Source organism: Odocoileus virginianus, chromosome 33 (genome assembly GCF_023699985.2).
Source record: "Odocoileus virginianus isolate 20LAN1187 ecotype Illinois chromosome 33, Ovbor_1.2, whole genome shotgun sequence".
Taxonomy (NCBI): domain Eukaryota; kingdom Metazoa; phylum Chordata; class Mammalia; order Artiodactyla; family Cervidae; genus Odocoileus; species Odocoileus virginianus.
This window is the reverse complement of record NC_069706.1, coordinates 27,954,897-27,970,153: the sequence shown is the minus strand read 5'-3', so window position 1 is coordinate 27,970,153 and position 15,257 is coordinate 27,954,897. Positions and strand designations below refer to the sequence as shown.

At 42.4% G+C, this 15,257-nt stretch overlaps 1 protein-coding gene across 2 annotated transcripts in view; it reads left to right on the top strand.

The window, feature by feature from the left end:
• Positions 1–15,257, top strand: part of GALNT17 (polypeptide N-acetylgalactosaminyltransferase 17) — a 415,093-nt gene that overhangs the window by 381,266 nt on the left and 18,570 nt on the right. For both annotated transcript variants that reach the window (XM_020869732.2, XM_020869739.2), the window contains 2 exons: positions 7,601–7,786; positions 10,218–10,355. In XM_020869732.2, the coding sequence (XP_020725391.2) occupies positions 7,601–7,786; positions 10,218–10,355 (324 nt within the window). The remainder of the gene's footprint in view (positions 1–7,600; positions 7,787–10,217; positions 10,356–15,257) is intronic.

Here is a 15,257-nt window from a genome sequence, read left to right as displayed (position 1 = left end):
AGAACATCCACGGTTCTCTGGTCTGTCTAACACCAGGATAGAAGTTGGAATTCACTAAGGAGAGATTCATCATCTTCTTGGCACATGAGTGTCCCCTCCCATTGTAAGAAACCTTTCCTAATCAAAGTCCTAAGTTTACATCAAAAAAATTGAAGAGATGGTGAAATCTACTAATGCTGTAACCCATCAGGCCCCCGGCTGCCAGCCTCAGGCTCAGATTGACTCAGGAGGGTCACCTGATGGTTCTGAGTTTCCTTTTGCACCCAGACCCAAGTGAACTGGGATCTGCGTTTGTCTTTCCTTGGCTCCGAATCATTCAGCATCTCCAAGAGCACTGACTGGCATGATGGTCTGGAATTTCTGGTCTTTAGACTCTGCTATGGAGGCAGCATTCCGGCTCCTAAGGCCAACTCTGTCTGGTTCCTGTTGGTTGTCATAATGACTGGACCCCAAGTCCCTGGACCCTCACGCTCTATCCTATGTCTTTCCTGACTCACAGCTTATCATCAGTCTCAGAAACCCCACACTTCCCTGGTATCTGTGGCTCCTAACCCAATCACTTGACAACATTTAAAAAATTAGTTGACATTTTTGGCCAATGATGGTAACAGACCTTAAAAAGTTAGATGTCTTAAAAAAATATATATATATATATATATACACAACTTTACTTAAATAAAAAATAAAGATTAAAGAGAAAAAGAACTGAATCTAATTCACTGTCCTCCTGTGGTTAAGCCTGATTCTTCCACATCCTACCAGTTCCTCTTTGCTGCTGCTAAGTCGCTTCAGTTATGTCCAACTCTGTGCGAGCCATAGACGGCAGCCCACCAGGCTCCCCCGTCCCTGGGATTCTCCAGGCAAGAACACTGGAATGGGTTGCCATTCCCTTCTCCAATGCATGAAAATGAAAGTGAAAGTGAAGTCGCTCAGTCATGTCCGACTCTTAGCAACCCCATGGACTGCAGCCCACCAGGCTCCTCCATCCGTGGGATTTTCCAGGCAAGAATACTGGAGTGGGGTAGCTCCTCTTTAATCGCAGGCAGAATGCAGACTGGATGATGGTAGAGCATGGATGCATATGTGGAGAAATGAACAGGATGTTACCACTGCCCCACCCTGCCACCTCCTTGTGGCTGCTTCCACCCCAGGGTTCTAAAGCAGTTCTCAACACTCTGCTGGAATTCCAGTTGTAAGCTCTGAGGACAGAACAAAGACTACGCGTAGGTTCCATGTCTCAATTACCTTTGTATCCCTGGCAGCATTTAGCTCCAAGCTCCGGTCTTAATATACATGTATGTAGCTTAAATGACTAAGAGAGGGAAATTGCAAGAATTACCAGTTGGGTGCTGGGAGTGCAAAGATGGATAAAATGCTTAATATCTACTTGGTCAGAGCTGCTCCTTGCAAGGAGGGATACGCCAAAGGGAGGAGTCTGTAAAGAGTTCAGAGATGGAAAGAGCCAGAGAAAGCCAGTGTGGGGCAGTCTTAAGTACAGGGAAAGAGAGAGAGGCAAGGGATGGGGGAAGACAGGGCCAAATTGACCTCAAGGGGGCTGATTGAGGCTGCTTTGAGCTGTTTTTCTAACATAGAAGCCCAGACCTCTCTGACAGTTACATGCTAGCTGACTAGCTAGTAAGGCTGGGAAAAATTTTAAGTCAATGAGCATAAACCTGATATCATTTATTTTCCTCCCCAATATTATTATTTTACACACATAAGCAACAACAAAAATCAAAAGAAAGGAACAAAAAGCTTTCCCAACACTCTTTTCATGCTCCATCAATCAAGCTGCTTTCAATATGCGTTTTTCTCCTCCTGTGAAATCACATGTCATTTGCCAAGCTTCGTTTTAATTCCTCATCTTGCATTAAGAGAAATGACTTGGATCAACTGGCAATAGAATTCAGGTATTTTAGAGGTTCTCGCCTCTGTGGCATTTAAATTGAAATATGTCTTGAGGTCCATATTGATAAATCCTATTTCTGAGAAACAATCATAAATAAAAGAGAGGTTTGAAATTGAATTTTTGGAAAAGGACTTGTGAAGGAAAGCTAGTATGTGTACATCTAATTTAGTGGGATGAAATGTGCATTTAAACTGGGAAAAACCAGCTCACCATCTCCAGGCTGGCAGAGGGGAGCACCAAGAAGGATCAGGGGTCCATCTCGGAAGTGGGTTATCAGGGAGTCTCGAAAAAGATTGGAAAGACAGAAGTAACAAAGTAAATGTTCTCTTAGTCAGAAATCTGCATTGTTTTGAACAGATCTTTGTCGACAGACAAAAGGCTAAAATTTGCAAGCTCTTGGGTCACAGACAGGGTTGTTGATATAATTTCTCCGTTGAGCACTCTCCAAGGCTGGTTTTAATGTTGTAAATAGGTTTAAATGATTTCCAAAGTGACTTCAATCTGATACCAGGAAGAATTCCTGCCCATGGGGAGGAGACATTGAGAGACCAGCTCCAGAGCTTTAGGGCTTCATTTCCTGAGAGAGAGGATGAAAGGGGGGCCCCAGAACTGGGCTTCCAGGTTCTCAGGGTCTCATACTAGGTCAGGCCTTGAAAGGATTCCGTGGAACTAAGGACTCTGAAGGTGTGAGGGTCGGGGGGGGGGGGGGGGTTCCCCCGTCTCCACTGGGATGGAGTGTTGGGGTTACAGGAACCTAGGTGGCTCTTGAAAACCTTTTGATGTAGATTGCAGGATGTGGTCACAGGAGCCACATCAGTTTATTTAATTCTGGGTTCTTTGACTCCCCTCACCTCACTTTTGTAGGGGTAAACTTTTTTCTCTCCTATATTCCAAATCTACATGACGAAATCTAGAGAAACATCTCTTGTCTCCTCTCCTGAGACGGAGAAAGGTGCCAGTGACGTCTCCTGTTACTTCAGGTATCTGTCCTCATGAATTGGAAAGGAAGCTTGCTGAAAGCAGACTGGAGGCCTTCACAGAGAAGCCCGCCCCTTTCCAGCTGGCTGACCTGTCCACTGTCTGGAATTCTCCCATTAGAGTCCTGGGGTTCCTTATTCTCATGCTGAGAAAAGCCAAACATGACTTACGACAGAGCAGCGTCCTGCAAGACCGCAGAGCAGGGCACCGCTTCGTCCCTGGGTGACCGGGGAGCTGCAGAGCTGCCTTGCTAGGTTTGGCTGAGACCCCAGGAGGACCAGTCTCGGGCACCTGGTGGGGAGGGGGGAAAGGGACTTGTTTGATGTTACAGCGAGTTTTTGGAGGAGGCAGAGCAAGAATGTTGGCCTCCGCCGCCTGGTTCATTTCTCTGCACCTCACTGCCCTCTCCACGCCAGCCCTACGTAGAGTCCATGGAAGAGACTGCCCGTAAGGAATGATCTGAAAGACCTTGTGCGTTGGAATCCAAAAAGATGATGAAGTGCGAGATGAGAGAGAGAGAAAAGACCCTGAAAGCCAACTTCCATTTTCACACCGAGGCCTCAGCTCATCATATAAAGACAAACGGTCCAATTAAAAATTGGACGGAGGGTCTCAATAGACTTCTCTGCAGACAGACAGATGGCCAAGAAGTGCAAGAGAAAATGCCCAACATCGTTAGCCATCAGGGAGATGCAAATCAAAGCCAAAATATGATGCTACTTCACACCCACTAGGATGGCTCTAATCAAAAAGATGGACAGTGACAAGGATGGGGAGAACTAAGAACCTCATTACACTGCTGGGGAAATGTAGAATGGTACAGCTACTTTGGAGAAGTCTAGTAGATCCTCAAAAGGTTAAACATAGAGTTACCCTATGACCCAGCAAAGCCACTGGTAGGGTAGGTACCAGGGGAAATGAAAACATATATCCATATATATATAAACCTGTATATGAATATTCATGGCAGGGTTATTTTTAATTGTCAAATGGAAACAACCCGAGTGGCCATCAACTAATAAATGTATAAACAAATTGTAGGACATCTATAAAATGGAATAGTATTCTACTGTATAAAGCAATGCAGTAATTCATTGCAGCATGGATAAAACATGGAAACATGATGCTGAGAAGTCAAACATCTGAGATCCTTACCAAGCTCAGCTTTGCTTTTTCCAGCCCTCCAGAAAAGTGAAAGTGAAAGTCACTCAGTCCTGTCTCTTTGTGACCCCTTCCCTCCCCAAACTGGAATCCATACCTTGAATCTTCTTTTCCCCATCTCTCTGTGTATACATTCATTTATCTATTTTTGTTACAGCTTTGTTGAAATATTCACACACTGTTAGAGTTCACCCATTTAAAGTGTCCAACTCATTGATTTTTAATAGATTCAAAAAATTTTGCAGTATTTGCTATAATCAATATTAGAACATTTTCATCACCCTAAAAGGAAACTCTATACCCACTAGCAGTCACTCTATTCTGTGACCCTACCTGCAGCCCTTGGCAACCATCAATTTACTTTCTGTCTCTATGGATTTTCTTTTACTGGGCATTTCATATAAATGGAATTAAATGATAAACAGTCCTTTATGACCAGCTGTTTCACTTACATCATGTCAGAGTTCGTCCATGTTGTAGCATGTGTCTAAATTTTGTTTTTATTGTTAAATAATATTCCATTGAATGAGTGTACTGTATTTTCTTTATCCATTCATCAGCTGATAAATCTTTGCCTAGTCCTAGATCATGAAATTTACTCTTATGTTTTCTTTCAAGAGTTGTATAGTTTTGGCTCTTACATTTAGGTCTTTGATCCATTTTGAGTTAATTTTTTAAGTATTTATTTACTTATTTGTTTGTTTTATAATGTCCACAGCGGCTTTCTTTGTAGTATAACTAAACTTAGAACAACTATCAGGAAATAAATGGAAAAAAAACTCTAGTATATCCATACAAGGGAATGTGACTCAACAATAAAAAGGAGTAAACTATTAACATGAACTGAAGTGGAGTGGAAGTTGCTCAGTCATGTCCGACTCTTTGCGACCCCATGGACTCTACAGTCCTTGGAATTCTCCAGGCCAGAATATTGGAGTGGGTAGCTGTTCTCTTCTCCAGGGTGTCTTCCCAACCAGAGATCGAACCCAGGTCTCCTGCATTGCAGGTGGATTCTTTACTATCTGAGCCACCAAGGAAGCCCAAACTTTTGATAGATGGAACTATAAAGATCAGTCTCAAAATATTTGCTGAATATAAGCCAGACAACCAAACAGTACATTTGGCTGCACCTGGTCTTAGTTGCAGCACACAGGATCTTCTGTCTTCATTGCAGCCTGCATTAGATTTTAATTGTAGCATACAGTATCTTTTGGTTGTGGCCAGCAAACCCTTAGCTGTAGCACGTGGGATCTAGTTCCCTAACTAGGGATCAAACCCAGGTCCCCAGCATTGGGACCGCCAAGTCTGAGCCACTGGACAGCCAGGGAAGTTCCCATTTTGAGTTAATTTTTGTATATGTTATGAGATGGTGGTCCAAAATCACTGTTTTGCATGGTGTCCTGGAACAGTTTTTGTAGAACTATTTTTCCCCCACTGAATTGTCTTAGTGCTATCCACAGATGTGAGGGTTTACTTCTGGACTCTCAATGGATTCTGTTCTGTTGATCTATATGTCTTTCTCATTGCAGTACCACACTGTCCTGCTTATGGTAGCTCTGTGATAAATTTTGAGATCAGAAGTGGAAGTCCTCCGAGTTTGTTCTTTTCTAGGTTATTTTGGGCCCCTTGTATTTCTGTATGAAATTTAGAACCAGTTTGTTAATTTCTGCCAAGAAGCCATTGGGTTTTTTTTTATAAAGATTGTGTTGAATATTTAAATCCATTTGGGAAGTACTGCTAACTATATTAAGTCTTCTCATCTGTGAACATGAGATGTCTTTCCATTCACTCTCAGAATCTTGAAACTTTCCAGGGTTGCATATCCTGGAATCCTGTGTGTTTGTGTCTTGTCCACTCCTGGGAATTCAGCCACCTTCTTTTACCACATAAGGTCTCTTGCCCTTATTACCCCCACAGACTTCTTGCCATATTTTGCTTCCGTGACTTGGCTCCCTTCTACTGCCAGCAGCTGGGTCTGTCCCAACTCATAGGAGCATCTAGTTGTCAGGTCACAAATCAAACTAGTCTGGACCACCCAGTGTCTACAGTCTCTTAGCCCCCAGTCTCTTCCTTGAAGTACAGGCAAGGTGAGGATTCTTGATTATGGTGAGAGTTTTCCATCTGTATCATTTCCCTGTGGGGTAGCCAGAGGTTGGGTAATAGAAACAGAAGCATATGCATGCGCACACACACACACACACTTGCATGAATTTGCCACTAAATTCAATCAATAAAGGCCCAGAGGAGGTGTGCAAACACTCAAGAAGGTCCCAGTATCCTCACGGAGGGAGTTTGGGAAACTAAAGATGAAAGAGCTTGAAGTGGGTCTGTGCTGACTTGAAACACTCACCCGCAATCTCATTTACAGAGCGTATACGAGAGAGTCTCACAGATCCCTGAAACTTCTCCGTGTCTTCTTCCTCTTCTCCTTCATCAGTACCAGGAAGTTCATTTTTACAAATTAGTCCTTCTTTTCAAAAAAAAAATATATTCTTTATGTATTTTATTTTTGGCTTCACTGGGCCTTCCTTTCTGCACGAGGGCTTTCTCTAGTTGCGGCGAGTGGGGCCAGCGCTCTGGTTTCAGCATGCAGCCTTCTAAATGCAGTGGCTTCTGTTGTTGCCCAGCATGGGCTCTGGAGTGCGTGGGCTCACTAGTCGCGCGCACGGACTTTGTTGCCCTTCAGTATGTGGACTCTTCCCAGACTAGAGATGGAACCTGTGTCCCCGGCACTGGCAGGGGTATTCCTAACTGCTGGACCACCAGGGAAGTCCTAACAAATTAGTCCTTCTTGACAATTGGAAATGCTTTGTTTATCCTGCTTGGGACCAAGAGAAGTTAGGTGGTCCCATTTTCCTCTGGGAGCAGGGCCATTTGGTCCTGGAAGCCTGCTGTGCCCCTGAAGAAGATGGCAAGTTGTCACCTCCTTGGGCGTTTGCAGCTCTTAAAGGCAATTAACATTTCAGCCTTCCACTTAAATATTCCAGCCACAAGTGCCACCTGTATATGATGGCACTGGGGTGGATGCTTCCGGAAGGCCGGGCATCTGTGCTCTTAAGAGACTCCAAATAGAGCATGTTGATAATGTAGAATTAGACCATTGTACCCTTTGTGCTTCTATGAATAAAGATGGTCTGTTATTTTAGTTTGAATTTTCCCTTATAGTTCTATAGGGCACAACTTCAGATTGGAAAGAAAACCTTCACGGGCGCCAATTGTGCTTTACTGGGAAATTCAGAAAACCCATGTCACTAGGGGCACCTCACATGTATGGATAGTTCTTAGGAAGAGATAGATTTTAATATTCTGAGCCGCTGTATCTATAAGAGAAATTCCTCCAAACCTGTTTTTCTACCAGTTTTAGTCAGGTGAGGTTAAACTCTGCAGCAGTAACAAACCAGCCCCGAAATCTCAGTGGCTTTATATAATAAAATACATTTCTCACTCATGCTATCTCCTGAACCACTGCTTTCAAGTTGAGGGGTGGGGGTGGGGGAAGCAGTGATCTTTGGGAATTTCTCTGTTGGGCTGATGAAGTCCTTGCCCCCGCAGGTGTGGCTGTGTGGGGGCAGCATGGAGGTCCTGCCTTGCTCACGGGTGGCCCACATCGAGCGGAAGAAGAAGCCATACAACAGCAACATCGGCTTCTACACCAAGAGGAATGCTCTACGGGTTGCCGAAGTCTGGATGGACGACTACAAGTCTCACGTGTACATAGCGTGGAATCTGCCACTAGAGGTAGGACCTTCCCCATCACCCTAGAACACTGACCTTGTGCTTGACCGGTCACTGATCCCTTTACTAAGCCGATGCTTCCTCCCCAGAAAGATGCGCACCCTTGCAGGATTATAAATAGACTTGGATGTGGCTCACAGACCTCCATGCTTTAGAACACCTGCTTTACATGGGGATTGGCACCATGGAAATCTCTAAATCCATTTGCAGAGATTAGAAGGACAATAGTGTGTTAATTCCAGTCTCGTTATATTCATCTTGACACTGAGTGTCAAGACCTGCTGTTGAGTGTACACTGTCTCTAGAAGATGCTAGCCCAGTTTTTGGCACCAGACTCCATCACCCGCTCTCCCTTCCCGCAGAACTCCAGCTGCCCCGTGATGTAGGTCCCTACTGCACGCTGGATCCTTGCTTACACGGCTCTTCAGTTCTCTTCCATATTCCACCCAGAATATAATCTAGGAAAGTTCCCATTACTACAGCCCCATAGGAGTCTTGTATGGCAGGTGTGCACAGGCTTGTTTGGAATTCCAACCTTGCCACTTGTAATTATGACATGTTGAACAAATCTAATTATCATCTCTATATCTTAGGTTCCTCAGTTATCAGATGGGGATTATAGCAAGCCCTCCTTCCTTTAGGTTGATTGTGAGGACTAAATTGGAAGTACTTAATCTGAGTATTAAGTACTAAAGCTAAGGACATGTGATGTACTGGAGCAATGCCTGGCACAGGATGTGAAATGTTGGCGAGTGTTTTTGTCCTTCATAGCCCAGTGTGCTGACCTGTACTCTCAACCATAGTCAGGTTTAGCTGTTCAGCTGGAGCTCCTGTAGTGTCCGAGCCATGGAATTGTTCCCACCGAGAAATGGCAGCCCCTGTGTTTCAGGAGGCTGGAACCCCAGACAAGAGAAGTGCAGTCAAATATGTCTAGGTTGGTGGATAAACAGGATACAAGTGAAGAATTTTTTATCATTGTTGTTACAATTATTAAAATAATGTTCTAAAGCACTGAAAACCCCCTTCCGGCCACATAGCACTTTATAGCCATTAAGCTAGAAGTGATTTTCCACATTATTGTATAAAATAGCATCCTTTCTGAGCCCCTTGTACTGTCCCAGGCACTCACTAAGCTTCTTGTTTGCAATATCTCCTTCACCCCTCATAACAACCTCATGACAGAGGAACTACCTGCCCTGATGTCCTCATCTATAGAGTCGAGATTGGTAACCTTGATCTCATAGGGCTCCTGGGAAGATAAAAATGAGACTTAAAATAGAGCATAACAAATACTGTGCTTAATAACTGCTAGTTTGATGTGAACCTATTATGATGTCTGTTTTATAGATGGGTAAACCGCAACTCTGGCAAGTTAAATTGACTTGCTTAAGGTCCTACACCCAGCACATCATAGGGCAGGGATGTGAAATGGTGTTTTCATTCAGCTCTGCCTACAGCCCTGTGACATCATTGGAACAAGTGTTGTTATTTTTATTGTTTGAGATGAGAGCAATGACTTAGGCTGGGGATGTGACTTTGGGTCGGAAGAACTCAAGGCTGGTCTCCCAATGCTTTCTCCATCATTACAAACCACCTCGGGTCCCTAATCCCAGTGTTCCTTACCTGGCTTTTCACAATGACCATCCTCATTAATCTTGCTAAGTATATTAAAATAAAGAGTTAAAATATCACTGCCCAGGTTTGCCTTTGAATGTTAATAAGTTTGACATTTAAAGGGACTTTTCTTTTAAAAATCCCGGTTCAGCTGCCGAAGAAGAAATCTTAATGAAATCATTTAAACTCTTCTCCTCTTGCTCTAAAATGCTCCTTGCCTGCCCGTCATAGTGAAGGGGTATCCTGTCTCTACCCGATCAGAGCCGTCTTGTGGCTGACTCTGGAGTCATATTTCAGCTACTTTATTTTCCCCTGTCAGCACACAGCAGCCCATTACAGGTTCATTTCTGTAAAAGCAGAGTGAATTATTCATTAGAACATCATTACAAGCTTTGCAATGGAAAATTATTTTCACATCTGCATATAATGAACTTCACAAAGAGCCTGCAAAGGGGGGAAGGGGGAATTACACATGTACAAAAAAGAAAGGCAGGAGGTGGTTATAGGCATTTCTTTTCTCGTCTTAATCAAATAATTCCTGTAATAATTGGGTCTGAGAGTCACTGAAGAAATGGCAGAGATGGAGCTGGGAAGGCAGGTTGTCAGTATCCGAGTATTGCAGGATCCCTTTCATGGTGATGAGGAAGGCTGGCTTGGGGGGCTGCATACTGTGCCCAGGGGGACAGTACTGGCTAGCTCAGAGCTAAAGGATCACGTACAGGCTTCAGATTTCTCTCTGATGGTTTCCCCGAAGGTGACACTGCCCGTCCCCTGCTCTGGTCAGAGCCTCCCAATCACTAAACCCTTTGCTTGCTTTCAGAATCCAGGAATTGACATAGGCGATGTCTCTGAAAGAAAAGCCTTAAGGAAAAGTTTAAAGTGTAAGAATTTCCAGTGGTATCTGGACCACGTCTACCCAGAAATGAGAAGATACAATAATACCGTCGCCTACGGGGAGGTAACGAAGACCACACTTGCTCTCAACTTGGATGGCTGTGCAGGGGGCTGTGGATCACTTGGCTGGGGGTGAATGACAAAGTCATTCACTCATTCATTCATTCAGCGATTAGTTTTTTAGAGGTGCCGGCCTTCACAGCAAGGCTCTCACCAGCTGGTATGAATGAACTGTGAATTGTGCGTGAGTGCTCAGTCGTATCCAACCGTTTGCAGTCCCCCTGGACTGTAGCCCTCCAGGCCCCTCTGTCCATGGAATTCCGCAGGCAAAAATACTGGAGTGGGTTGCCATTTCCTTCTTCAGGGGATCTTCCCAGCCCAGGGATCAAACCCTCATCTCTTTGTCTTCTGCATTGCAGGCAGATTCTTTACCATCTGCCTGATGGTACCAGGGAAGCCCCACCAACGGGTGGTGAGATACATGTAATAAATGTCACAATGGGGATGTGGGCCATCATTTGGCCTATGGTGTGGAATGGACCATAAATTCTGTTTAGGGCATTTGAGGTACCCTGGGACCTGTACTGAGACGCTGAGCGGCAAGTTGGATGTAAAGAGAGGCGGAAACTAGACCTATCTGTCCAGGGCCCACTGCCATATGCACTGGGGTCACTTGTGGCCAAAGAAAGGATACAGATGCTCTTCTCAGATTTTCTATGCTGAGACAATGTCACTTTTCTGAACATTAAAACAGATTGACCTTTCTCATAGTAAAAATGCCATAAATTTGCATTTTGAAAATAGCAACAATAGCAGTGAACACTTAAAATGTGCCGGTACTGTTCTAAGTGTTTTTCACATGTGAGTTCAATCATCCTTGCTTTATCAGGTAGTGGTGTTATTCCCATTTTATTGATAGGAACACTGAGACTTGGAGACATTAAATACATTATCTAAAGTCTCATAGCTTATAAATCATGAAGCCAGGATTAGACTTGAGCATTCTAATCCCAAAGGTAATGTGTACATTTGGACGTATGGTCTGATTTATTACATGTGTGTTTATATTTCTTTATACTAAAAATATTTATTTTTATATATGTGTGTGTGTATGTGTGTGCATGTGCTCTGTTGTGTCCAACTCTTTGCGACCCCATGGACTGTAGCCTGCCAGGTTTATACATATACTTTTTATATACACATCTATTTGTATTGGTATATGTATATATATATATATATTTTTTAAACTAAAACCAGACTGTCCACAATGCCTTATAATTTGAAATGTTACTAATAATAGAGAATATTTTCCTGTGTCCTTAAGCACTTTCCTGCAACATTATTAATGGCTGTATAAGATGGTATAAATATATATATATATATATATATATATATATATATATATGTTTTAAACTAAAACCAGGCTTTCCACAATGCCATATAATTTGAAATGTTGCTAATAATAAAGAATATTTTCCTGTGTCCTTAAGCACTTTTCTGCAACATTATTAATGACTATATCAGATGGTATTAAAAAGTATATAAGTTTTAAACTAAAACCAGGCTGTCCACCGTGCCTCGTAATTTGAAATGTTACTAACGAGACAATATTTTCCTGTGTGGTTAAGCCTTTTTGTGCAACCTTATCAATGGCTGTGTAAGATGGTACCTTTTGTGTATGGCTATGTTTTGCTTGAAAACATAGACATTTCCATTGTTTCTTTTTTTTGTTTGTTTAACATTGTAAGAGCACTGCTGACAACATGCGTGTATGTAAGCGCTGGGACATCTGCCCCGTGACATCGCTGTGTTTTTGGATGAGGGATTAGTGACACAGACTCTGGTCAGACCTCAGGGAGCCAAGTGCTCTGGACCCAACAGAGATGCCCCACTCGCTCTGCATTTGGGTTTCTTCCCAGGGCTCCCTGGAACTCCTGAAGCAGAGAAAACCCTCATGGGCTTAGAGCATCTCCTTTTTCTGCAGTTGTGCCTTTTTCTATTTTATGGGAGAAAGCTTTTGGAGGAATTAAGTCAGCCCCAGGTTAAATCATCAAAGTGCGGGCAAAGTGTCCCTTCCGAGCTGGAATCTGGATGCAGAGCTTGCTTCTTATGGGGCTTCCCAGGTGGCTTGGTGGTAAAGAGTTCCCCTGCCAATGCAGGAGTTGCAAGAGACGTGGGTTTGATCCCTGGGTCGGGAAGCACCCCTGGAGGAGGAATTGGCAACCCAGTCTAGTATTCTTTCCTGGAGAACCCCATGGACGGAGGAGCCTGGTCGACTACAATCCATGGGGTCACAAAGAGATGGATAAGGCTGAGCAACTGAGCACACACGCCCACAAGTGTAGTGGTTAGGGACGCGCGAAGATTCGAGAGCCAGCCTGCTGGATTCAAGCCCGAGTGGCTCCTTTTAGCATCTGTCCCCCCTTCTGTAAAATGAGGATGTGAAAGTACCTACGTCGTGGGGTTGTTGGGAAGATGAAAAACAAGACGCCGTATACAGACTTCTTAGCACAGTACCTGGCACGTCCTGCTAGCTATTAATAGGCACACACTGCCTTGTCTTCCTCAAAATAAAAACATGTTTCTTTTTGTTTTTGGTTTTCAAAGATCAAACATAAAGATCGCATGGAAAAACAGTGGGCGGTGAAAGGATTATTCATAAGACAATTGGGTAAATCACCCAGCTCTTTGGAAGAAAAGAACACTTTAGATTCTTAAAGCAAATCCCAAAGTACATTTCAGATGGACTATAAGCATTAAATGAAAGAAAAGAAACCATAATGGAACCATCCAGAAATAGATACATATCTGAACTCTTAAAGGGGAAGGGCTTCCTAAGAGCAAAAGCTATGGAAGAAAATGCAAAGGAAAATGACATTTGATATGGGCTCATAAATATTAAAATAACCTATATATCAACTGAATGGAGAAATAATATGCCAAGGTGGAAATCTGTATATCATAAATATGATAGATGAATGGATAATATCATTAATGTATAATGAACTCTGCAAATAAATTTTAAATGAAATTTTTTATTTAAATGAGAAAACATCTCCAAAGAAAAAGAGACAAAGTACAAGAGAAAATACAAGTGGGTGGAATTTTTATATTTATTTCATAATCAAAGAAGTTAAAACAAAGTTTAAAATACACTGGGGTAAAAATAAAATAAAATACACTGAGGTAGCATTTTGTCTTATACCAAAAGAACAAAGATTCCTTTTTGGAATATCTGTTGGTGCTTCGCCAGCCAGGTCTTGATAATATGAAAACCACAAATCCTCTGATGAGAGTGCAAATTGAAACAAGCTTTTTAAAAAGCAATTTGAACCACATGTATTAAAAGGCTTACTTCCTCTCCACTCTATCCCAAGCAAATAATCTGAAATGAGGACAGAGATTTGCCAGAAACATTGTTCATCTCAGGGATTTTTGTTTCTTTGATCAAACATTTGAATTTAACTTGAAGGTTAGTTAAATTGTAGTTTGCAATATTTTGCAGCATTTCAAAAGATATATACAAAAGTTTGATGCAAGAAAAGTATTGATAATATAAGCCTTAAGAGAAAAAAGTCAGGATTATGAAATTAGATTAGCCACTATTTTAAATTAGTAGTAAAGAATCCGCCTGCAATGCAGAAGATGTGGGTTCAATCCCTGGCCCGGAAAGATCCTCCAGAGAATGAAATGGCAACCCATTCCAGTATCCTTGCCTGGGAAATCCCATGAACAGAGGAGCCTGGTGGGCTGCAGTCCATGGGGTCACAAAAGAGTTGGAGATGACTTAGAGATTAAACAATAAAGTAAGACAAGAGAATGGGAGGTGGAACTTCTACATAGGGGACAGGCAGTTTTTAACGTGGTATTTTCTCATGTTTCCTCAATTATCACTAATATTTATATGATAATTTTATGATTAGAAGAAAAATAGTCACAAAAAGAGAAACAATAAAAATGATAAAATGCTAGGAGGCTAGAGCACCGTTCCACAGGCTGTGCACTGCACATTTCACATGAAGCAGAGTGTAAATGACATCTCTGGAGCTGAAGGTTGGAATGGCCTTAGAGGTAACATAGAGGTCATAATCTGATTTTTGGAGGAGGGAAAGCTTTTGTTTTTGCAAAATTTTCCTCTCTTTTTTAAGTAATAAATTCAATACATACAGCATACAGAAAATATGAAGATAAAAACAAAGCTTATTTCAGATCCCAATTCCTAGCTATGATCAGTATTAACAAGTCAGGGCACTGGCCTCTTGTTACTCCTTCTGTGCTTGCTGAGCCCGCTGTATACTGAAATATATTTCAGATGGACGACAGTATTAAGTGGAAGACATCAAACTGAGTCAAATTCAGTCTAGTAACAAAATCTAGCCTTATTCAGACAACTCTGATTTAACATTCCTATGGGGTGTTTTCACTACACCCTGCCTAACCACGTATTCTGTGTGTACTTTCTGCTTTTTGTTTTTCACGTACGATTCTGTTTGAGTGTTTTTCTGTAGGCCGGTGAATATTTCTGGTTTTAATGCTCCAGTCTCTTTCCTTAGTTTTTAACTCACTTGTTTGGAGCCTTTTTAAAAAGCTTTCTAGTTCTGTAAACTGTGTATATCCTGTTCTTAGTCACATTTTGGTAACTTCTATTTTTTAAAAAAAATTCTAATTTAAAGATTTTTTAAAACTTTTTTTTGGCAGTGCCCCACGGCATGTGGGATCTTAGTTCCCCTACCAGGCAAGGCACCAGTGCCCCCTGCATTGGAAACATGATTTCTAAAATGACATTTTAAATTAACTCTACTTCAGTAAGGCTTCCCAGTTGGCGTTAGTGGTAAAGAACCTGCCTGCCAATGCAGGAGACTTAAGTGGGTTCGATCCATAGATTGGGAAGATACCCTGGAGAAGGAAGTGGCAAACTACTCTAGTATTCTTGCCTGGAGAACCCCATGGGCAGAGGAGCCTGGTG